Source organism: Cibotium barometz, chromosome 2 (genome assembly GCF_041138505.1).
Source record: "Cibotium barometz isolate CiBa-2024 chromosome 2, ASM4113850v1, whole genome shotgun sequence".
Taxonomy (NCBI): Eukaryota; Viridiplantae; Streptophyta; class Polypodiopsida; order Cyatheales; family Cibotiaceae; genus Cibotium; species Cibotium barometz.
Window position 1 is genome coordinate 70848402 of NC_141047.1, and position 24444 is coordinate 70872845.

At 43.5% G+C, this 24444-nt stretch overlaps 1 protein-coding gene across 1 annotated transcript; it reads left to right on the forward strand.

Annotated features, from left to right (window-relative positions):
* The first annotated feature begins 1945 nt into the window (after nt 1-1945).
* LOC147641421 (pentatricopeptide repeat-containing protein At3g09040, mitochondrial-like) lies at nt 1946-9654 on the forward strand. The gene is made up of 2 exons (XM_086821240.1): nt 1946-7741; nt 7819-9654. Exon 1 carries the CDS (start codon nt 2494-2496, stop codon nt 7060-7062), a length of 4569 nt encoding a protein of 1522 aa, XP_086677366.1. The 5' UTR covers nt 1946-2493; the 3' UTR covers nt 7063-7741; nt 7819-9654.
* The last annotated feature ends 14790 nt before the right edge of the window (nt 9655-24444 follow it).

Below are 24444 nucleotides of genomic sequence, written 5' to 3' on the forward strand. Positions count from 1 at the left end.
CCCTATTTGGTATAGCCTTCATCTAGGCTACTTAAACTCACACATACTCAAGTAAAAGGTGGCTTTGCTAATGCATGCACTAGTCTAAGGTGGCTCTACTAAAATGAACTCAAGTATCTGAAGTCTATTTAAGGTAAGTGAGCCCGACACTAGCAAACTACTAGCTCTTTAAAACTGTCAACCCATTTCCACTTACCACTCAAGCAAAACCATGTGTGCAAGACCACTTACATTCCACATACCACTTGCCCAATGGCAAAGGAAAACTTTGTGGGCTCATTCTTTACGAGGTAGTGAGGATATGTAAATTAAAGAACCCCAAAGAGCCACACCTTGGAATTGCACCTCTATTGACCAGATTCTCTATCATGACATGCAGGCCATAAAGAGGTTTCCCCCTCCATTGCAAAGGCTGACCACTTCGACTCTTAAGGAAGACCTAAGGCCTCGCAATCCCCCTCTAAATGAGCAGAAGCCTAGCCAAAAGAGAGAACATGAAGGCTGCCTCCTTTAATCTTGTAATTCTTTCATCTTTTGCATCTAGATGAGCCTTTATGCTTACATTGGTGTTGTCAAGAGCCCTTTGCACAATTTCTAATTGGATGTTAAGCCCTTCCACTATGCTATGGGCCTTGTTCAGGCATATATTAATCTTCATGTTGGTCTCCTTCTTATGTTTGAGGTACACATTAGCCCTATCCAAGTGGCTTTGTAAGGTGTTATTTTTTTGTGATTCTACAAAAAACACAACATGTTGTTAGGTATAAGAGTTCATAAGTTGTTTATACTTGGTCTCTAGCAAATCCTACTCCTCTATTGAGACCTTTCTTTGCCTCCTTGGAAAGCCTCTTAAACTGCCCAGACATTGAGAGGGGGTCATAGCCATGTCCCCTTCTTGAGTGTCTTCTTGCTTTTGCTCCTTGGCCTCTTAGATTTCATCTATGGGCTGTAATGTAACTAGCTCTTCATTGGTGTCCTCCCCCTTCTTATCCATCTTTGCCTCTTCTGTATCAATGTATGTCTCTGAGCCTGATTGTTCCATCATTTGGCCTGCTCATTGATGCTGAGAAATAACTTTCTCCTCTTTTTCTCTAGTCTTTTTGATTCTTGTAAGCTTGTAAAGGGATATTTCTCCCATGAATTGTTTTTGTTGCTTAGAGAGATTGAGAGGTTGAGAGCCTTCACCTTGTTTAGAGTCTAATTCTCTCCATTCTCTATTTTGAAAAGGGGCATCATGTAGGAGAGATGAGAGGAAAGGTGATGCACAAGAAATGGGAAAAGAGAAGTGATGCACAAGAGGTGGGCGAAGAGAAGTCATGCTGCCAACCATTTGCACTCATCCAAGGTCCCTTCTAGCCTTGTAAATGCTATAAGTGCACATGTCACTTCTAACCTCGCCAGATTCAAGATGTAACAAAGTTGAATCTCCATGTTTATCCGCTTTTCTTTAAAAGAATAATGAAAAATGACTTGCTTACAAGATTTCACAATTTTATGAAGTTGCCCATTGACTCCGTTAACAAAGATGACCAAGGGGGATGATTAGCCTAGGAAAGTTCAAGCTTCAACTTAAATACTTGTAAGGGATTTACACGCTTGTCGTGTAACCTGATGATGGGCAAGGATGTAGTAAGCTTATCCTTGAGCTCCACTGCCATATGAAGAAAGTGTGTAACGCTCTTAAAGCAATTTTACTACGCATAAGCATAAAGCCGACGGGAACCATGAGTGGTTGATCTCAACCATTCCCATGTGTCATGAGAGAGGTTTAGACAACTAACACGGGAGGAGGAAACTCACATCATAGGCTTTGAATATCAACAAGAGCAATTGATGCTAATGGAATCCCCAAGACCTTGAGAGGACTATGTTTTCACATTGCCTAATGAGTTTTAGACACAACATTAGATTCCCGATAACCTTTGTAAGGGCTCTGTTTCACATCTTATCGGGCGGTCATCACGGTAGTACACTAATCTTGAACAAATCACTCCACTTGGCAATGGTTAAGCTTTGTACCGTATCAAGTTCCTTGTTGCAGGTCACACAACTGCATGAACACGATGGCGCCATCACTACCACGCAGGAGCACGACTTCGTAGAAATGGGGAAGCTTAACTTCTTACTCAGCGCCGCTCCTCTTGGCCAGGCACGCCAGCTCCCAGTAAGTCTGCACGTCATATCATATCGCTACATGCTTAATTATGCCCAAGGGCTTCGCCACAAGTAGGGGGGCACTATGGTCCTAGTCACAGATAATGGAAATGGGACGGAGAAAGTGCTTGCAGATGCAAATGTATGCAGATTTATGAAGGGAAGTGTGCATTCTCAATTGTCAAATTTGCTTCTGAATTGGCATGGAGGCCCGTTTAGTAGCAAGACTTTTTATTCCTCCGATGGGGAGGCCGTACACAACCACTTCGTTAGTGGGCTATCGATGGAGAGCTGATCTCATACTCTGTAGTTTCTTAAAAGGCTTTCTAAGGAAAGAATATGCATGGGGCCACAGTATCAGGCGCACATACATGTTCGATTCCTTCAGACTCCGGCTTGGGGGAGGAGCCAGCATGGTCTGGCCACAAATTCAACATGTGCAACCCCAGCTTTACACGTGGAGTACATGTGAATATACAACCACCGCAAGAGAATATTGGTCTAGCCATGCTGAGCACGAAGGAGGAACTTGAACTGATGGGACAAACGGATGAGCCACCCTTTCCACATGTGGTTGAGCTATCTTTTTCATATAAACATGAGTTACCTTCCGTCAAAAACCTCATCCGCATCTTGCAGAACTGCAGAAGAATGAAAGATCTAGTGTATGCTGAACGCACACTCGTGCACTTCTGCAATCATGGCTTGGAAGCTCACGGGATGCTTGGGAACTACTTGGTTCCACTATTTGTTGACTGTGGAAGTATGGAAAATGCACATCAGATCTTCATGAGACTGGCTTATCGGAATGAGCACTCCTGGACTTCTCTCATACAAGGCTACATCGAATGTGGAAATTCTCAACATGCCCTCAACCTTCTGCAGAAGATGAATGCGGATTGTGTGTGTCCTAGCATGTACACGTTTGTGGCTCTTTTGAAAGCTTGTGCTAGGCTTAAATCTATGGAAAGTGCCCAAGAAGTGCACGCTGAGATTGTTAAAAAGGAATTTGAAAGGGAACTTTTTGTGGGCAGCACTTTGGTGGATATGTATGTTAAATGTGGGTCACTTATAAATGCAAAAGAAGTGTTTGATGAGTTACCTGTTCGAAACGTCGTCTCATGGAATGCATTAATAGCAGGGTATGCCGGACACGGTTTTGTTGAGGAAGCGCAGCTCTGCTTGGAGGAAATGGAAGCAGATGGCGTGAGCCCAGATCCTATCACTTTTGCTTTCTGCTTGAAAGCTTGTGCCAATTCTGGATCCATACACAGGGGCCGAAAAATACATGCGGGGATTGCAAAAGAGGGACTTGAATCAGTTCCTTTTGTTGGCAATGCTTTGCTGGATATGTACGCCAAATTTGGTTTGCTTATAGAAGCGCAGGAAGTGTTTGACAACCTACCTGTTCGAGATGTGGTCCCTTGGACTTCATTAATGACAGGGTATGCTGAGAATGGGCTCTGTGACAAAGCACTGAATTGCATGAAACAGATGCAACTGGAGGGTGTTTTTTTAGATGCAGTTACCTTTGTTTGTACTTTGAAGGCTTGTGGCAGCATAGAGGCCATAGACAAGGGCCAAGAAACACATGTTGAGATTGTCAAAGAGGGTCTAGAGAGAGATCTATATACTGGCAACGCTTTGGTAGACATGTATGTCAAATGCAGCTTACTTGCAGAGGGTCACGAAGTGATCAATGAGCTGCCGGTCCGGGATGTCTTCTCATGGACGGCATTAATTACAGGATATGCTGAAAAGGGGTTTGGTGAGGAAGTGCTGAACTGTTTGGAACAGATGCAATTGGAGAATGTCTTTCCAAATTCTATCACATATGTTTGCTGTGTGAAAGCTTGCGGAAGTGTAGGAGCCCTACACCAGGGGAGACAATTGCATGCTGAGATTTCCAAAGATGGATATGAAATAGATCTTTTTGTTGGCAACACTTTGGTTGATATGTATGCTAAATGTGGCTCACTTGAAGAGGCGCAGGAAGTGTTTGACAATTTGCCAGTTCGTGATGTGGTATCGTGGACTGCACTTATTGCTGGATATGCTGAATGTGGTTGTGGTGAGGAAGCACTAAATTGCATGGATCAAATGCAAGTGGATGGCTTGCCTTTAGATGGTTTCACTTTTGTTTGTGGTTTGAAAGCTGTGGGCAGCACAAGAGCCATAATCAGGGGCCAAGAAATACACATAGAGATTGCCAAAGGAGCATTAGAAGGGGAGCTTTTTGTCGGCAATGCGCTCGTGGACATGTATGCCAAATGTGGATCATTTGATGAAGCACGTGAAGTGTTTGACAAACTACCTGCTCGAGACGTAGTCTCGTGGAACACATTGGTTTCAGAGTATGCAGAAAACTGCCTTGCTAAGGAAGCACTTCACTGTTTGGAACAAATGAAACTGGAGAGCTTGATACCTGATAGAATCACATTTGCAAGCATTTTGAAAGCATGTAGCAGTGTAGGAGCCATAAACACGGGCCTAGAGGTATATTTAGAGATAGTTAAAATTGGATTTGAAGGGGATCCTTTTGTTGGCAACACGTTGTTGGATATGTATGCCAAATATGGCTTGGTTGTAGAAGCACAGGAAATATTTGACCGGTTGCCTGTTCAAGATGTCGTCACATGGAATGCAGTAATAGCAGGCTATGCTGAGTGTGAGTTTGCTGAGGAAGCATTGAAGTATTTAGAACGTATGAAATTAGAAGGAGTGCCTGCAGATGCTGTCACCTTTCTATGCAGTTTGAGAGCTTGTGGCAGCCTAGGAGCCATAGATAGGGGTCAAGAAATACATGCTGAAATTGCAAGAGAGGGTTTTGAAAGTGATCCTCATGTTGGCAACACCTTGGTTGATATGTACGCAAGGTGCTGTTCCCTGGCAGAGGCATCAGAAGTCTTTGACGAGCTTCAGTACCATGATGTGGTCTCATGGAATGTCCTGATAGCAGGGTATGCTGAACAAGGTCTTTGCAAGGAAGTCTTGAGCTGTTTGGAACAAATGCGACAAACGGGTGTTTCTCCAAATGTTGGCACTTTTGTTTGCAGTTTGAAAGTCTGTCGTAGTTTGGGGAACATAGAGAAGGGCCAAGAAATACATGCCGAGATACTTGCAAAAGGATTGGAGAGCGACCCCTTTGTTGGCAACATGTTAGTGGATATGTATGCCAAGTGTGGCTCAGTTACAGAAGCTCAAGACATATTTGAAAAGATGCAAGATTCAAATACAGTCTCGTGGACTGCACTTATTGCAGGTTATGCTGAGTGTGGGCTTGGCGATGACGTGCTGTATTATTTGGAGCAGATGCGACTAAATGGTTTGTCTCCAGGTGCTGCCACGTTTGTTTGTAGCTTAAAAGGATGTGGTGGCAGAGGACAGTTACAGAGGGGCCAAAGAGTACACATCGAGATTGTCAAAGAGGGGTTTGAGATAGACCCTCTTGTTGGCAATACTTTGGTGGATATGTATGCCAAATGTGGCTTATTTGTAGAAGCACATCAGGTGCTTAACAGGATGCCTGATCGAGATGTTGTCTCGTGGAATGCATTAATTGCAGCATATGTGGATCATGATCTTTGCGAGGGTGCATTGAAGTGCTTGGAACAGATGAGATTAGAGGGTATGTCTCCAGATGCTGTCACGCTTGCTTGCAGTTTGAAAGCTGGTGGCATCACAGGATGCTTACATGGTGGCCAAGAATCTCATACGGAGATTGTGAAAAAGGGCTTTGAGAGAGATTCTTTTGTTGGCAACACTTTGGTAGATATGTATGCCAAGTGTGGTGCACTTGCAGAAGCACGAGAGGTTTTTGTCAAGCTGTTTAATGTAGATGTGTTTTCATGGAATGCACTAATTGCCGGGTATGCTGAATGGGGGCTTAAAGAGGAAGCATTGAATTGCTTGGAACAGATGAAAGGGGGGGATGTATCTCCGGATGCTGTCACATACGCCTGCAGTTTGAAAGCATGTGACAGCATTAGAATTGTTAACATGGGCCGGAGACTACATGCTGAGGTTGTTATTGAAGGCTTTGGAAATGATCTTTATGTAGGCAACACGATAGTGGACATGTATGCCAAATGTGGCTTACTCACAGAAGCAAGAGGAGTGTTTGATGAGTTGCCTGTTCGAGATGTTGTCTCATGGAACACACTCATTGCAGGATATGTTGAACAAGGGCTTGGTGAAGAAGCTCTGGAAGTGCTGGAACAGATGCGATTGGAAGGCATGCCAGGAGATGCTGTCACATCAGTTTGCTGTTTGAAAGCTTGTGGCAGCATAGGCACCATAGACAAAGGCCGAGAATTTCACGCTGAAATCGTGAAAGAGGCGTCTGAGAGAATTTCTTTCATTGGAAATTCTCTTGTGGATATGTATGGAAAATGTGGGAGCATGGTTGATGCCTGTCAGATGTTTGATACACTATCCGAAAGAGAGCTTGTGACATGGAATGCACTGATTACAGGATATGCTCGCCAAGGAGAGATCGAGTTTGTTTCTTATTTGCTTGAGAGAATGAGAAAAGAGGGCATACATCCAAATGAGATCACATTTCTTAGTGTTTTAACTTTATGCAGTCATTTGGGTCTTGTTGATAAGGGACAGGATTATTTTAAAGTCATGAGGAAAGAATATGGCCTTACTCTGACTATGAGGCACTATAATTGTATAGTTGATCTCCTGAGTCGTGCAGGTCAACTTGATGAGGCTGTGGCCATGTTGGAGGGAATGCAGTATCAACCTGATCCCGTGACGTGGAATACCATGTTGGGTGCTTGTCTAAAGTGGGGCAATGTGGATCTTGGCAGAGAGGCCTTTGAAAATCTCAGAAATTTGGAAGGAAATCATGCAGCAACATTTATCTTAATGTCCAACATGTATGCGGATGCTCAAATTTGAAAGGATGGGTACGATGTCAAGGCAGTTTAATAAAGGATTTGAGAAATGTCCTTCAAGGTTGTGGAAGACGTAGAAACCAGACTACCATTTTCATGGCAAACTTTTTGAGGCTGTGGGAGTGTTGAAGAACTGTGAGCTGGATACCATTCTGGGTGCCGGGTGCTTGCTTATTGTGGGTTTGATGCAGACTAGCTGTAGCAGTTTGATGAACGGAACAGGGGACTCTCAAGCAGCATACCAAAGCGACAGTGATCTGCTGTGGTGTCAGTTTTCTGGCTCACGAACTACCTTCACTAACTGTGTATGACGGATTATGGGTTGTTAGTTATTGCCAAATTAAGACGATCAGAATCTGCACAGTTTGATGAACCACGTGGTATCCAATTGATAGCGAGGTGCTGCAATGTCGTATGCTGGCTCACTGATCACATTCCTTAGCCATGTATGAGGGCTCAAGGATTGCTGGTTTGTCACAGGATTGCCAGATTGTTAACGGCAACAATCACCCATTGTTTGCAGTGAACTATTGGGTATTTTATAAACAAGTGAAAGAGATGAACACGCCAATTGTATTATTAAAAGGAAGATTACAACTCAGAAACCAAATTGGCAGAGTACCAATCTTGTTGCATTCAAACAAAGTTGCATACAAATGAATTTAGAATGATTATTAACATTTGTTCAGGTGCTCAAATATGAGAGGATGCAAGGCTCTAGTATATTTTTGTTGAAGTTGCAAATATACCAGCTTTATAGAAGACAGATTGTTACAGAAACAAAAATCAAACATTTGGGAAAGTGTATTTGTGTGGTTCATGCGAGGTTACTAGACATACAGAAGCTGAACACTGATAGATGCTCTATGGCAAGGAAAAGTTATGCATGACAAATTCTGGCAAAAATTTGTGTAGATTTTGATATGGTCTCACAAGAGGTGTTCACAAGGGGCAGCAATACTTTCTGGAATATATATTGTCTGTGGATTTACAAGACTTAAGCCTACTTTTGGAACGTGACAAGTAAGCAATAGAAGGCAGCATGCAAGTGAGCCACCAAGCACACCGTGGCCAGAAACCATGGGCAGCTGGGCATCCCACAGAAAGGTTTATCCTAATGGCAGTACATATGCAAAACAAAGGTGTTGCTAGATGGTCAGACTAGAGGTCCCAATGTCACCATTTGGCTGCCCAATCTCCCCTATTTCGGGAGGCTAGGGAGCATTTTAGGCTTCCCATTAAGCCAGTTCCGTGCTCGTCGGGAAGACACGCTATTTACAGGTTCCACTCCAATAATATACAATAGTATTGAGGAGGGGGTTGGCCCATTCGTGGCTCCAGTGGTGGTGTACTCTGCAATCTCCATCTTTCTAGTGTTGTATATTTTCAGCTATCTGTTGCATTGTTGTTGGTCCATATTTGAGTGTTGAGACGAGTTTATTGTTCATGAGACGGTGCCCAGGCACATTCACACCTAACCGGTGGTCTTTCAGTGGTAACAAAGCTCGGTTGTTTCCCTCTTTTCAATGGGGAAACGGTCGTTTGGGCATTGGGCTCCTTGTGAACAGCCATCATACATGCCATGCACAGAGTGGGCAAGGGCCTAGTTCACATGGCGAGCCAAGTGGTACACAGGCTTCTGATGCCTTGGGTAATAGGCATATGCATACAGGTTATGTAGAGAAGCAAATACATGTGGGACAACACTCTCAAATCAAAGAGGGGATGCATGAAGATGACCCAAATGTGTTGAAGGTCAATATGGAACGTTTAAAAAGGTAGTTGAATGCCAAGGAGGAAGAGCTGAAGATGTTTCATGAAAACCTGCAGGTTCATAAGCTCATGGAGGCCACAAAGGCCGAGTCTATGATTGCACACACTGTGGACTCTTATGGCCAGGGAATTGGGTGTGAACCCTTGAGAGAGAGCTCTCAACTATGTCATAAATAGTGGAGATGTGGTCAAAGCCAAAGCAAGTGAACTTTGTGTCAAAGAACTCCCGTGTGTGGAGGCAAGTAATGATTTGTCTCGGAGGATCAAGTCCTATGTACACAAGGATGAGGTTTCAATGACTTCAAAGCAAGTCTCTACCCCACATGGGTCAAGAAAAGGAAGAGATATACGTTAGCTGCTGTACTTTGCCTATGGAATTAGCTAGGGAAGAACCCCGTCGTAGGCTGAAAGTTATGCATAATGTTGGGACAGCCAAAGACAACCATGTGTCGCCCGTTACTCATGCCACCAAGTATGCCTATGGAGAACGCATTTCATGCAGGGATCCTTTTGTGAATGCAAGTGCTGTGAGGCCACCTATGCACATGTCTCCATTGCATAGGGCACATGCTTGCGTGCTGCAATTGCCTTGCTCGCATCATAATCACCATGATAAGCTTCAAACTTAAGAGATTTATCACCTGCCTCAAATTCCTTCAACCTCTTGGCATGGTGACCTTCCTTATCTATCTTCCTCTTCCCCTTATCCAACGGAACAATAGCAGGTGCATACACATGACCATGGCGAGAAACAAGCTTTCATAGCCCAGTTTGATATTGCCTACAATGATGATGAATTTTTCGATAAGTAAAAGATTCCCCATTGAGCATGTTTTTAAAGGGCTCATCAACAGCCCATTGGTGGATCATGGAAAAGCTCTCTAGTAGCCTTATTCAAACATGGGAGGACTTCAAAGAGAGGTTCTATGCACAATTTTGCTTCCAAATGTTGTGTAGAAGATCATGAGCAAATGGGATAAGATAGAGCAAAAGGGAATGAGTCTGTGCAAGCTTATGTGAATTTTTGGAAGATCTATTTGGAGGTCTCATCATTTTTGTTCTTAGGTGAGCCCGAGAAGAAATGAAAGTTCAAATCTAGACTTCAACCGGTTTACAAATCTGGCCTTGATACGCATCACAATGCTACCTTGTAGGACTACATAGCAACAACTCTTGCCACGGAGCTGTTTTTTTTTGTTTTTTTTCCGGGAAAAAGATCCTTCTATTAGTTACTGAGAAAACAGCCAAAATGGCTAAGTACAAACTCGTCCTCAAATGGGAAACGAGAGTCAGATCATAGTGGCACCCGTTTCGCGCACCGCCCAAGAGGTACGATTCGGTAGTACGGTCGATACGTACGGTGGCAGTACGGTCGATTGGGATTCGATCATTTTTTTGCCCTTTTTTTTTGACTGTTTTTTTGGGCTGTTTTTTGATCGTTTTGGGTGCCGTTTTTTACCGTTTGGAGAGCTGTTTCTTGGCCGTTTTTGGGACTGTTTTAGGCTTTAGCCTTTGCTTAAGCCTCATTCTATAATCTATATAATATCCCCTCCCCTAACCCCATCCTCACAAGTGCCCCCTCCCCTCACAAGTACTCATTGCTCAAGTCTATTCTCGAGCTCTCCTTCAAGGCTCAAGCCTCTCTCCCCTCTAGACTCTCTCAATCATCTCCCTCTTCCTCCACCGTATTTTTATATTTTAAAGTATTTTTTAAATGGACCGTACCTCCACTGTATTTTTATTTTCAAAATTTAGCTGTGCGTTCCAAGACCGTATTTGAACATACCGTACCGAATCGAACTTTTCGTACCTGACAACTATGGTCAAAATGTACAAAGGGGGGAGGATGCTTCTCCTCCGACTGGCTGCTCTAGGAGGAGAAGGCTATCTCATACAATGGGGAGGGGAAACAACCAAACAGGTGGTCTATGATGCCAAGTGGGCTCGTGACCACTATCTGTAAGAAAGGGATCGTGCCACCAGATCCTCAGGAAGGCCTCTCGGCGCTTCCGCATGTGGTCTGAGTCACCCTGAAGCTGCCCCCATTGACCACGGAGGATATGAATGATATCCAACCAGATGCTCCAGATAGATTCCATCGGTGGGGTGAGGGTGCACTTGATGGCTTCGCTGCATCGAGCTCTCTATATATGCCACGCAGCTATATTGCTGCAAATCTCCCATCTCTGGCTAGAACCTGGCATCCAATGACTTGCAAGGGGAGCTGGAAGAATTGGCACTATAGAAATACTAAGGTGAGAGACCTGGAGGGTTAGTGCTCCACCTTTCTCCTTATATGGCATGATGATCGCAGCTTGAGTGGCCCAAGAAACTGTGCCCTATGTAACAATACAGGCGGGTTCCTGATTCATGGTGAAAATACGTAGGATACTTTGCCAAACTTGTTGCGCCTTTTCGGGCAATCCCAAAGATAATGACGCAAGATGCTGTGTGCCAATTGCCACATGAAAAGAGTGATTTTCCACAGTCGGAAACTATCCCAGAGCCGCTTCCAGAAATCTGGAAGAGAGTGCGGCGGGAGGTCTTGGGATTGGTAATGTCTTGGTGTTGTTGGGGTGCCCTCCACCTCTGACATCTGAATGCCATGGCCCAGCCATATAATGTAAGAAAAAAAGAGGCTGCCTAGTGTCTCCTCACTGTCCCCTGGATCCTACAATGTCCACTCTCCGAGGTTCCACTGGAGACTCGTGAGAGGCCGACCCTCCCAAATCCGTAACCGCTAGAGTCTCTCTTTGGCCACCTTGGCTGGTGGAGGGTGGATGTGCCACTCATGTGCATGAAAACGAGTCACCCTCACCCTCTGCAAGATGCATCCCCTGAAGTCCTCTAAGGGAGTCTACTCTCTCCAGTTTGCCATGGAGCTAAATAGAGAAGGAGAGAAAGACGGAGCTCTCATCCATGCCATGAACTGCTAGGGGTATATCGTGCTTGGTGAACACTCCCAGCCATTGCGGGGGAGGAGGGTCTGGTATCGGGGCTAGCCGCTCTGGAGGGATGGAGGATTCGATGTCGAGGCTAAGTCTGTCTCTGCCTCGGATCCCACTAAGGCCTCTTCACTGAGGCCTCTCTCTTGGACCTTTGGGGGCAGCTGTGTGAATGTAAGCCAATCTCCAAGTGACCTAGTAGGGCCCATGCTCAAAGCTCCCCATGATACATGTGGGCGAGCCACGAGCATGTGACCACTAGGTAGACAGATCATGGGGTTCTAGACCAGAGGCTGTTAGAGCCGCTCCTCGGAGGCTACTGGAGCTGATTGTTGAAGGGCCAGCTTGAGATGATCCCAAGCCCGCAAAAGACTGGCTGCAAATCTATCCTGCATCTTTGTGAAAGTCCATCTCGTGCTCTGAGCCCATGGGCCTCCGAGGATCGGGGTGCGGGCGGTGATCCTAGCTAGGAGGAAGTCCCTTCAAGGCTCACCACCCGGAAGAAGACCTCAAACAATCAACTTGCCCAATAAGGCTTGGGTTTGAATGGAGGAATCGATGATTCCGAGGCTCCCTTTGCATCACGGTTGAATGATCACTCTCCAGGCCACCTTGGCCCAGGCAGGTCTTCCATCACTGCCAGCCCACAGAAAGTTCTGGATCAAAAGCTGAACCTGACCAATATAAGCCGAGAAAGACCTGCAGGGGGAGCTGGAATTGGCATTGTAGAAATACTAAGGTGAGAAACCTGGAGGGCTAGTCCCCCACCTTCCTCCTTATATGGCATGATGATCGCAACCCGAGTGGCCCAAGAAACTGTGACCCACGTAACAAGAGGGGTGGGGTCTTGATTCATGGTGAAAATGCATAGGATTCGCTGCCAAACTTGCTGCGCCTTCAGGCAATCCCAAAGACAATGACACTGAGACCCCTGGGGATGGCCTCACATGATGCTGGTCTACCTCCAATAGCCAACCATGTGCCAACTGCCAAGATCCTATGTGCCAATCGCCATTGATTTTCCACAGTCGGAAACTATCCCAGAGCCGCTAGAAATCTGAAAGAGAGTGCGGTGGGAGGCCCTAGGACTGCTAGTGTCCTGGTGTTGTTGGAGTGCCCTCCACCTCTGACATTTGAATCCCACGACCTAGCCGTGCAGTGTAAGAAAAAAAGAGGATGCTTGCGTCTCCTCACTGTCCTCTCGATCTTGCCATGCTCCTGGTTCCATTGGAGACTTGTGAGAGGCCGGCCCTCCCAAACCCATAACCGCTAGAGTCTCTCTTTGGCCACCTTGGCTGGTGGAGGGTCGATGTGCCACTCATGTGCATGAAAACGAGTAGTCTGCCATGAAGCCCAATAGAGAAGGAGAGTAAGACGGAGCTCTCATCCGTGCCATGAACTGCCAAGGGTATATCGTGCCTGGTGAACACTCCTAGCCACTGTGGGGGAGGAGGGTCTGATATCAGGGCTAGCCACTCCGAAGTGATGGAGGAGTCAATGTTGAGGCTAAGTCTGTCTTTGCCCCGGATCCCACTAGGGCCTCTCTCTTGGGCCTCTGGGGGCAGCTGTCTGAATGTAAGCCAATCTCCAAGTGACCTAGCAGGGCCAGTGCTCAAAGCTCCCCATGATACGTGCGGGCGAGCCCCGAGCATGTGACCACTAGGCAGATGAATCATGGGGTTTCAGATGAAAGGCTGTCAAACCCGCTCCTCGGAGGCTAGTGGAGCTGCCATGTGTAGGCAGCCTAAACTTTGGGCACCCCATGTGGTCATTTAAAGCCACCTTGTGCCCACTTTAACATGTGGGCAGTTAATAGAAGTGGCCACCATTAAAGTTTTAAACTTGGTGGGCTATATGCCACATAGCACAAGGAGAATGGACCCTAGCAAACCTCCTCTCCACCAACCTCCCCCATGACTCTATCTGCCTACTCTGGTATCAAATGGGCGCATCTCTCTCTGGCTGGTTCTCCCTATGCAAGTTGACTTCCTGAGAACTAAAAAGAAAACTGCCGCCTGCACCTACTGTGCTGTACCCAACTCCTGTGAACCTGCTGAACCATCTGTACCTGCTGCTGTGCTGTACCCGACTGTCCTTCAGTATGCGCCAGTGCGTGCTGTGCAGAATTCGACTGCTCCATAGCTGCCGTACCTGCTGTGTGCTACTGTTCCAGCAGCCGTACCGCCTACAGTGCACTGTTGTGCTGAACCCGATTGCAATACCTGCTATGCCGACTGTACCGACAGTATCTACTGTACCCTGTAGCTGCACACAGTACCTACTGTACCTGCAGCCGTAGTACGTACCGCTGCATGCCTGTCGAACCGGCTGAGCCCACTGTATCAATCACAATACCTACCCTATCTGCAGCACTGGTATTTGCTGGAATACTTGTCACCACAGCCTTGAGCGAGGGGGTCGGCCCGTTCCCTAGTGGTGGTGGTGTACTGTTCAATCTCCATCTTTGTAGTGTTATCTTGATCAGTGTTGTGTATTTTCAGCTATCTGTTGCATTGTTGCTAGTCCATATTTAAGTGTTGACGAGTTTGTTGTTCACGAGACAGTGCCCAAGAACGTTCACACCGAACCGGTGGTATTTCACCCAAGATAAGTTCTTTATGGGGGCAAGGGCTGGCTGACTCAGGATAAGCCTCACACCCTCTATGCCAGACTAAAAACTGGGTGTCATGTGCATCGGTACCTCTCACTAGATGCAGTGTCTATTGTAGGCCAGGGCTTGAATAGGTAGAGTTGAAAAGCCTGTGCACAGTGTGAAGGGAAATAGACTTATAGTAGTTGAGTAATTCCAGTCCTGTTTGTCAGCAGCAGCAGCAGTGTATTCCAGTAGTTGCAGACAGCCCCGCAGTTTGGACCAGTTTTCCAGCTATCTGGCAGCAGTCAGTGCACAGTGGGGTATTTAGCAGTTGCATTCAATTGTTATCCTTTCTCCTTTAGTTCCTATCAATAAAGAGAATATCCTGCCAAGGAGAGGAGAAGGCAGGTAGGACACTCAGATTCATGAGGGCCGTGCTGTACATGTTGTCTCAACTGTAATCCTCAATGTATGATTTCTTGATTAGTCTTATTTGCTACAGTTTTTGGATGTCATGGCTTGCCCGATTTACCTATAATGCAAATGATGCAGACGATGTTTCATCAACAGATGAAGATGATAAAAAAATATCTAGACGATGACGGTTGCTGGGAAGAAGTCGAGGACCTACGGTTTTGGCTTGTGAAGAATCCTGACAATGCGCTTGAGAGGAATTGGGTTAAGCTTGGGAAGAACGTAGAGACCGGGGGAAGAGCAAGGTGTAGTCAAGAAGAAAGCCAGGACAATCAGGTAGCCATGATTAAGAGAGGAAGAGAAGGTGATCACAGCACAGAGGCTGAAGAAGGCCGGATCTGCATTAGGAAGAAGCTTGAAGCAAGCCAATTGCCATGCTATTTTTGAAGGGATATCAGTGGCTGGAAGAGCTCCACTTGCTGTTGGACCAGTTTGCTCAGATGCACCAGTTTGTTTGATGCACAAGGCAAGGTAGCATTCACCAAGTTCTCAGCTATAGCCACTCAAGTAAAGCTGATGGATTAACGAGTTCAAATTCTGCTGCAAACAAAGGATACGACCAAGGTGTCACATGTTGCAATTTGTCTATTTGGTGGTGGTGTCACTCAATGGAAACTGTAAGAAATTACAACTTGTTCGTTAACACAAATAGTAGAACCTTAAGAACAAGAACTCAGCAAGAAGAAATGGAGAATAATTTCAAATTAGTGATGATGATGATTGTAAAGCCCCCAAGCTAACAGACCCTCCGATTAAGCATAAACAAAAAGGAATACACACATAGACTCAAGCATCTAGATCACCGCCCAACCATAGAGTCATTCAGGCTCACCCGCGAGCACAAGGGGATAGTAGCTTCTGAGACATGGCTCCACGTGCAAAGTCCCAAACGTCCTATACCACCAGTACACCCCATCGGATGTAAGCATGGAGTAGTCTCAAGGCCTTGAGTTCATGTCTGAAGAGCTCTCCCCAAAACTTACTCATAAAGTCACTTATATAGGCCTTCTATAAACGAGGAGCCAAATATAGCACATGTCCCATAAAAGCTACCAAACCCCATTTAAGATGCCTAATCCCTAGGCTACGGTTAACTTACTTCTGCTTTAAGAACCATAGATCTCCTCAACAAGGAATCAAAGGAAGTGACTTACGTACTGACTCCCATGTATCCTCGACCTCAGATTGTCCTTTCCATTTGATCTAGTACTTAGAATAGATGGTATGTTGAAACTATCTGGTATGTTGATCCAGAACCAACTCGGGTTCCATAGGAATATACCTAGTCATGTCCTCAAGGTTAGGAATCTCTTCCACTGGCACAACTCCATCACCTTCACCCAGACGTTCTTCCAAACAATTGATGTGAACCACATGGTGAATTGTAATTACAGGAGGTAGTGCTAACCGGCAAGCCACATCACTAATATTCTTTGTGATCTAGAAAGGACCACAACATGGAGAAGATAACTTGTAATGTGTTTTTACCACTCCTCATCATCATAGAGTCCTTTGGGACTTTAAGATACACCCACATATCCTCTTGTAAAACTCTCAAGGTCCGTTGTTGATTATCGTAATACCGACGAGCATATCTTGAGCACTCTTTAAGCTTTTCCTTGTAACTTTCAATATATCTTGCATGTCTTACAAGCAATGCACTGCTGACTACAACTCGACTCCCTGTAGTCCTATGGCAATGGGTGATTTCGAACGGTAAACGTTCATAAGCATAAATGGGCTAAAACAAGTAGTAGCCGCATGCTTACTATTGTTATAAGAAAACTTAATCTGTTGAAGATACCTTTCCCACTTAGACCGTTGTCTTTGAGACATGCCCTCAGCATATTCTCCATAGTCTAGTTTGTCCTCTGTGTCTGACCATCTGACTCAGGATGATCCGATGATGACATGCTCAAGTGTGTTTCCAATTTGAAAACATTGATTTTAGAATTGTATAGTGAATTTAGGATTTCAGTCATTGACAATCTCCTCAGGCAATCCATAGAGCTTATATAATTGCTCCACAAACAGCTGAGCCAACTTGTGACTCTAACGAGACGACTTAGTAGGGCTATCTTTGTCAATCAGTCAACAAACGACCTAGATTGAATCATGGCCCCTACTAGTCTGGGCTAACCCAAATATAAAGTCCATCGAGACACTTTGCCACTTGCTATTAGGAATTTGCAAAGGACGCAATAACCCTCTAGCTCTAAGCCTTTTAGTTTTATTAAGCTGGCACTGGAAACACTTTTGCACATAGTCCACAATGAAGGATTTTATGTGTGACCAATAGAAATGCCGGCCAAGGTTATATGTATCCCTCGGTGCCTCATACTAGGTGCATCCTCGAGCTCTAGGCCTTTCATCTTTATTAAGCTAGCACTTGGAACACTTTCACACATAATCCACAACGAAGGATTTCATGTGTGGCCAATAGAAATGCCAGCCACCAACCAAGGCCAAGGTTATATGTATGCCTAAGTGCCTCATACTAGGTGCATCCTGGCAGTCATGCAATATCAAATCTTGGATGTCCAAATCATTGGGCACACAAACCTTGCCATCCTTGAATAGTAATCCACCTCTAATGGAATACTTTTCTCTTAGCAGCACTCATCAAAGTGTCTGGAATACTCGGTTCTCATGGGCTGCAACTAGCTTGGACTAATTGCTAGATTTGACCAAAATGGGAATCATGTTGGCAACACCTTTGAGAGACATACAGAAGTCACTCATTATCTCAACACAAAAGAGATAGCACTAGCCTCAGGGACTAAGGGCATCAACCACCCAATTGGTTTCCCCTTTACGCGGTAACAACAATTAGTGTCTCTAGATTTTCATTGCATGGATAACATCTAGAAGCTCCTTTTCCTTGCTAGGATACCTCATCTATGTCTCTAAAAGCATCTTGCTTTCAAAGGCGATGAGTCTCCCATCGTGGAACAGGGCAACACCTATTGCATCATCACTATCATCTGTCTTTCAACCACAAAAGGTTTAGTAGGATCCATGATATGCAACATAGACACTAAGGTGACTAGCTCCTTCAGTGCTCTAAAACATTGATTCAACATGTCACTCCAAACTATCGAAGGACTTAACTTGCCCTTCTTACTTTTCACCCCCTTCAAGAGTTGCCCTTCTTACTTGTCACCCCTCAAGAGTTGAGTCAGGGGGGACAACAATCATGGTATAAGTCTCGATGAACTTCCTAAAAAATCCAATGGTTAAAACCAAGAAATGATTTCACTTGCCTAATCGTCTATGAAATTGGCCATTCCAAGGCCTTATGAACCTTCTCTAGATCAATCTTCACATCATTGATAGACATGATGTGACCTAGATACAAGATTTCATGCTTGAAGAAATCGCACTTTGAGTCCGCATACAACTTCTTTGAGATGTATGTGCTCTTCCAATGACCTATTGTAAATAATTATGTCATCCAAGAAGACAACAATCCACTTTTCCAAACAAGGACAAAATAAATCATTCATCATGCTGAAAGTAGCATAAGCATTTGTCAACCCAAAAAGTAGGACCAAAAACTCATACTGGTCATAGCATATCTGAAATAGTATTAGGCACGTCCTCAAGTTTAATCATTATTTGATGGTGGCCTAATTGTAGATCAATCTTGGAGCAAAGGATCTCTTTCTCTCCCCCCCCCCCCCCCTCTCTCTCTCTCTCTCTCTTTTCATAATAGAAGATATATTACCAAAATTACTTTACAAATGGCCACATGGCCGCCACGTGATGTACTAGCTTAGGAGCTCTCTCTCTCTCTCTCTCTCTCTCTCTCTATCTCTCTCTCCTCCCTTTACTTACCTTGGACATGTCCTCCAAGCAATAACAATGTTCACTATCTAGCCATGAAAATTTTTAAACAAAGGAACTCACTCTCTCTCCCCTTCTTGATGAAATTCATGGATCAAGCTCCATAATGACAATCAGCTATCTAATTAGATCCTAATCTTGATCTAATCCTACACTAATGACAACACTAATCTAAGGTGGATAAAAATGAACAATACTCATGGTGATGAGTGTGTGCTAATTAAGTTTAGACTTAAGTTCAGTTAGGTTACAAGATGGAAACTTGTACTCACAGAAAGACTTGAGATGTTGTGCTTGTGTTCCAATGCTTCAAATGTCCTCCTTTTATATGAGGAAAGTACAACAAAACTATGATAGCTCATGTGGGATAAATTGGCTAGGTGACTTGGCACTCTAGCATCACTCATTTCAACACCCCCCCTTGATGCTAGCATTAGGGCCAATTTGGATGAAAAAAGGACTGTTTAGGGTTTCTCTATTCTTGATCTAAGGGTCAAGAAGGAGCCACGTGTCAAGAAGTATGGCATTTTTGTACACGTGTCAAGATCTCCTTCACTTACTTTTGGAACATTTTGCACTATTTTAGCCATAACTTTTACATATGAACTCCAAATTTAGCGCTCACATGGTCCACAGGTGGCGCTTGATGAGCTCTATCCAATGAGTACCCATGTTGAATAGTTTTGGTAAGATCTTCATGGTTTTTTTTAAGTTGCCCCTTTTTAGATCCTTAGACAGCCCTTTTTTTGTCCAAATTGGCCCTAATGATTGGGTACAATTTTTAGGCTTTCACTCTTCCTCTCTCTCCCCTTGTCCTAGGCTGCTTTGGCCTTTATGCTACTTTGGCTATGAATTTCAGCTTGAGTGCATCATATGGCCTCAGAGGCATTACATCACACTTTTTGTAGAGACAAGAGGGGTGAAAAGTACAATGTTTCTTTCTCTAGAAGAGCACGTCTTCAACTGGGACAGCTTTGGCCTTGATGTAGTTTGCCTGCTTCTTTTTTTGATAGCAATCTTCTTCTAGGTGACCAATTTTTCCACAATAGTTACAAACAAGCTTTGGTTTATCTTTATTGCGACATTCATTCTTGGTATGACCAAGTTTTCCACAGTGATAGCATCTTGGAAGTTGAGATGTTGATTGATTTGTCCTTTGAAATCTCCCACCCTTTGTATACAGTGCTTGCTCACTTGAATGTGATTTGAATGATTCTTTATCTTTGAATTTAGATTCTTGTTCAAGTAGTAGAGATGATTCTACATCTTGAAGTTTAGTGTTGGGCACATTTTTAAGTGTAGCAACAATTGATTCATAAGGTTCTTTGTCAACACTTTTTAGCAATAGATTCATCTTCCTTAATGACTTTCTTTAATGCACTAAGTTGTTTTTTGATACCTTTGAATTTACTGATGTGTTATGCCATGGTCTCGGTCTCCTTCTTGTCGAGCTTGTAACAAACTGCATGAGAAGGTTGATCTTTGAGCTCTTTGAGTCGGTGCCGAAAATCTTGTTGAGTTCCTGCCATGCCAACTTGGCATCCTTGATGCCAGCAATGTGACTAATCACATCATCATCAAGATTTTGAGCGATGAGGCCCAATTCTTTGTTGTTTCTAAAGTGGCTCAACCTCCACTTCTTCATCTCAATAAGGTGCCAAAGCCCCTTACACATAAGCAAGTACATGGTCTTGCTTTGCCATGTGAAAAAAACATCACCATTAAATCTTGAAACAACTTCAACATGCTCCATATTGAGAAGGTCTTACTAACAAGCTCTTATTTTGCTTTGTTAGCAGTGTCTAATCTCATACAAATTTGTAGTGTGAAGGTCAGGAAGGTCTTTGCACATGATAATGATCCACGGCCAGTGTCTAGTTCCTGTACAATGATGATAATGAAACAAATTCTCTTCAATTGAGTAATGCAAGAAGATACAGTGAAATTTGATGCAAGAGGATGTTTCCTACTATGGAATAGTACTCTAATTTTTGAATTTTGATTTTGGTTCAGCTCAATTTTTGCTAATTGCTTGCTAATACCAATGATTAAGTGCTAATCATAGTGATTAACAACATCAGACTTTTGAGGGTAAAATTGTGAAAATGAGAAAGCTTTTGGATGGGGCTTTCTTGATGAACTTCTTGCCCTTGATGAGGGTCAAAGGCTCATGTAAAAAAAACAGCTCAAAGATGCCCAAAAAGGTTGATTTTTGCCGCTTGGTTTTCTGCTTGCCCCAGTCGGTACACACCACCATTGGAGAATTATTTTGGTCAGCTTCAAACTTATATCATTGCCTACCTTGGGCTAGAAGGGCTTGGCCCAATGTTTTGTGTAGGTGGAGAAATCGCAAAAAGACCAGTCGATAGCTATCCGCCGTTTTTTGCTTGTAGAGAAGGAAATTGTCTAATTTCTCTTGGCTGTGTATTAGCCTAGGGTTGAGCAATACTCTCCTAAGAGGACTTGGCTAATGATTGAGAGGAGAAGCAATGCCAAGAACTTGAAGTTTGGGCCACAAAGATGAAGAATGGGATAACATGTGATTAAGTCTCCTAATGATGTGATTAGTGAAGAATAATGCTAGAGCTAAGCTAAAGGGGAGCTTAAACCAAGCTCTAATACCATGATGAAATTCATGGATCAAGCTCCTTAATGATAATCAACCATCTAATTAGATCCTAATCCTAATCTAATCCTACACTAATGAACAACACTAATCTAAGGTGGATAAAAATGAACAATACTCATGGTGATGAGTGTGTGCTAATTAAGTTTAGACTCAAGTTCAATTAGGTTACAAGATGGAAACTTGTACTCATAGAAAGACTTGAGATGTTGTTCTTGTGTTCCAATGCTTCAAATGTCCTCCTTTTATATGAGGAAAGTACAACAAAGCTATGATAGCTCATGTGGGATAAATTGGCTAGGTGACTTGGCACTCTAGCATCACTCATTTCAACCTCTCTCTCTCTCTCTCTCTCTCTCTCTCTCTCTCTCTCTCTCCTCCCTTTACCTACCTTGGACATGTCCTCCAAGCAATAACAATGTTTGCTATCTATCCATGCAATTTTTTAAACAAAGGAACTACTCTATCTCCCCTTCTTCTAACTCTCCTATCTCTCTCCCTTTGTCCTTCTTCTATCCCCCCCTATTAGACAAACTGATGTACATGGAATTTATGGATGTAAAATAATTAAACCTAGGTCATTTGTTCAAAGGTTAAAAACCTTGTAGTAGATGTAAATTGTTCCAGTAAAGGTGAAAGAATCCAAGAGGTGTACTAGGAGCTAGAGCATTAAAAGAGCAACCTCCGTTGCTGACTTTGGAAGCTAGAATCTAGGGTATGTGGAGGCTATAATCATGGAGAGATTCCAGGGACAGAATCATGGAGAGAATTTGGGAGAGAATCATGGAGCTTTATTAGCACTTCAGATTGATTAGCATTGATCTAATCATCTTGTACTGAGCCTATATAAGAGGCACACATCTAATGGAAATCATCTCTCTCATTCTACTCATTATGCCTTGTTTATGTTAAACTTTTTTCATTAAGCTAATCTCTCATCATCATTAGCTCATTAGCACCTAAACCATGAGCTTCATTGTGTACTTTGATTCCAACATTTGGTATCATAGCCAAGTTCTTAGCCCCTCTACTTGCATTAACCTCCAAATCATCTCCCTTAATCCTAAATTAAGCCCAATCCTAGTTTTAGGCATTTATCCTCTTTCTCCTAAAAAAACCACCTTCAATGGAGCTACTGGTCCTCACTCTATAAAGCACCTTACTTCAAGATTTTTACATTGAAAGGAAGCTCCTACAACAGCTCAAGGGATTTGGCACAATTCACTCTCTATCGCATGTAAATCGCATAGAAAACAATGCTGTTTTTCTTGACAAAAAGCTAGATCTTATCATCATCCGACAAAATTAAACTAATTTCTTGTAGCCTTGGGGTTTTTTTGGGGTGGTCGACATGCCTGCAACATCAATTTCTGGAGAAAACGATGCCCTCTACTAGGTTTCAGCTTGGACATGCCTCAAAGATACTGTTTGGTAATACAGTGATTAATCCTTGATTATTACACTTAATAAAGTGTTTAAAGGTTTAAAACTCAAGATGATACACTCGTATTCAGTCGCCCAAAATATTTCTTGGTCATCCAAAGTCTATCTTGGTTTAATCTTCACTCCAAGCATGCTCTGTTTTTTGCTCTCAGAGAGCAGTAAATTGACTTCCCTAATCAGAGATTAATTGGACCTAATCTCAGTGATTTGGTGCAATTGATGATATAAACTTGCCATTAGGGATGTCCTACAACCTTCTATCATCTCACATTGTAAAAGACCTTTGATTTGGTGCTCCAAAAACCCATTACAAATCAGTCTATTCTTTGTTTTTATGCTTTTAGGAGTGTGTTTGGCATTCATTGATTAATCCTTGCTTGGCACTAATTAAAACCATTTGTAAAAGGATTAGAAAGTGCCTATGGTTAAAAACCATCTTGGTAAGACCTTCCCTCTCTCTTGCCATGGCTTCCCCTGCAAAAATTGATAAATTTGAGGGTCATTCATTCCATACATGGCAAACCAAAGTAAAATTTACACTTATGAGAAAGGGGTTATGGAACATAGCATGTGGGAAGGAAAAGAAACTTCCAACTAGAGAAGCTGAAGCCACATGGATGTCCAAAGACAAGAAAGCTCTTGCCATAACAGCTTTGGGTCTTAGCAATCAATTCATTCATCATATCGATGAAATGGATACATCCTTTGAAGCTTGGGAAGAGTTGGATAAACTCTTTGGAGTGTAAGCTAAGAGCTCCAAGATTAGCCTACTAATTCAACTTTTGAGCTCAACATGACGACATAAGACTCTTGTTACACATCATAACCATATGAAGAGTCTCATAACTCAACTTGCAGGTATTAAAATAAACATTGATGAAGATATTTGCATTGCTTTGTTGCTTAAAATTCTGCCATAGGAAGACTATGGAAACATAGTCACTACACTCACCAATTTACCGTCTCCAAAGTTGGTTGACATCACTACGTCATTGATGGAGGAAGAGAAGAAGATAAAGTAAAAATATGGAAGAATGCATCTCTTCTCCCATAACGAGGCCTACTACACAAATAATACATCCAAAGGGTCTACATTAGCAAGTTAAAAAACAAAGCAAATGGTAAATGCAACTTTTGTGGTGGGCTAGGGCAATTCGAGAAGGATTGCTACATCAAGAAGAAGATCTCCACCAACCTCGTGGAAGAAGACAATCAAGAAGAAGGTGAAGACAATAATACTGTTGAGGCCTCATAGGAGGCCAACCTTGTTGTTGTTGATATTGATTGGGCCTTGTAGGCTAGCTCACTTGCATCCTAATCCATTGTACTCATTATATGCCTTTTCCACTTACTTTGTAAACCTACAAACTAGAGTGAGTTCTAGGTTGGGGTCATGTACATTGTTACAATGGTGGACAAGTCATGAAGCATCCCATGGGCTACTGGGTAGGGGTTGGGGTCATCAATTTGAAGGGGGGCATTATTGGACAAATTGATGTATATGGGATTTATGGATGTAAAAGAATTAAACCTAGGTCATTTGTTCAAAGGTTAAAAGCCTTGCAGTAGATGTAAATTGATGGTGGCAAAGTCATGAAGCATCCCATGGGCTATTTCTAGGGGTTGGGATCATCAATTTGAAGGGGGGATTATTGGACAAATTGATGTACATGGGATTTATGGATG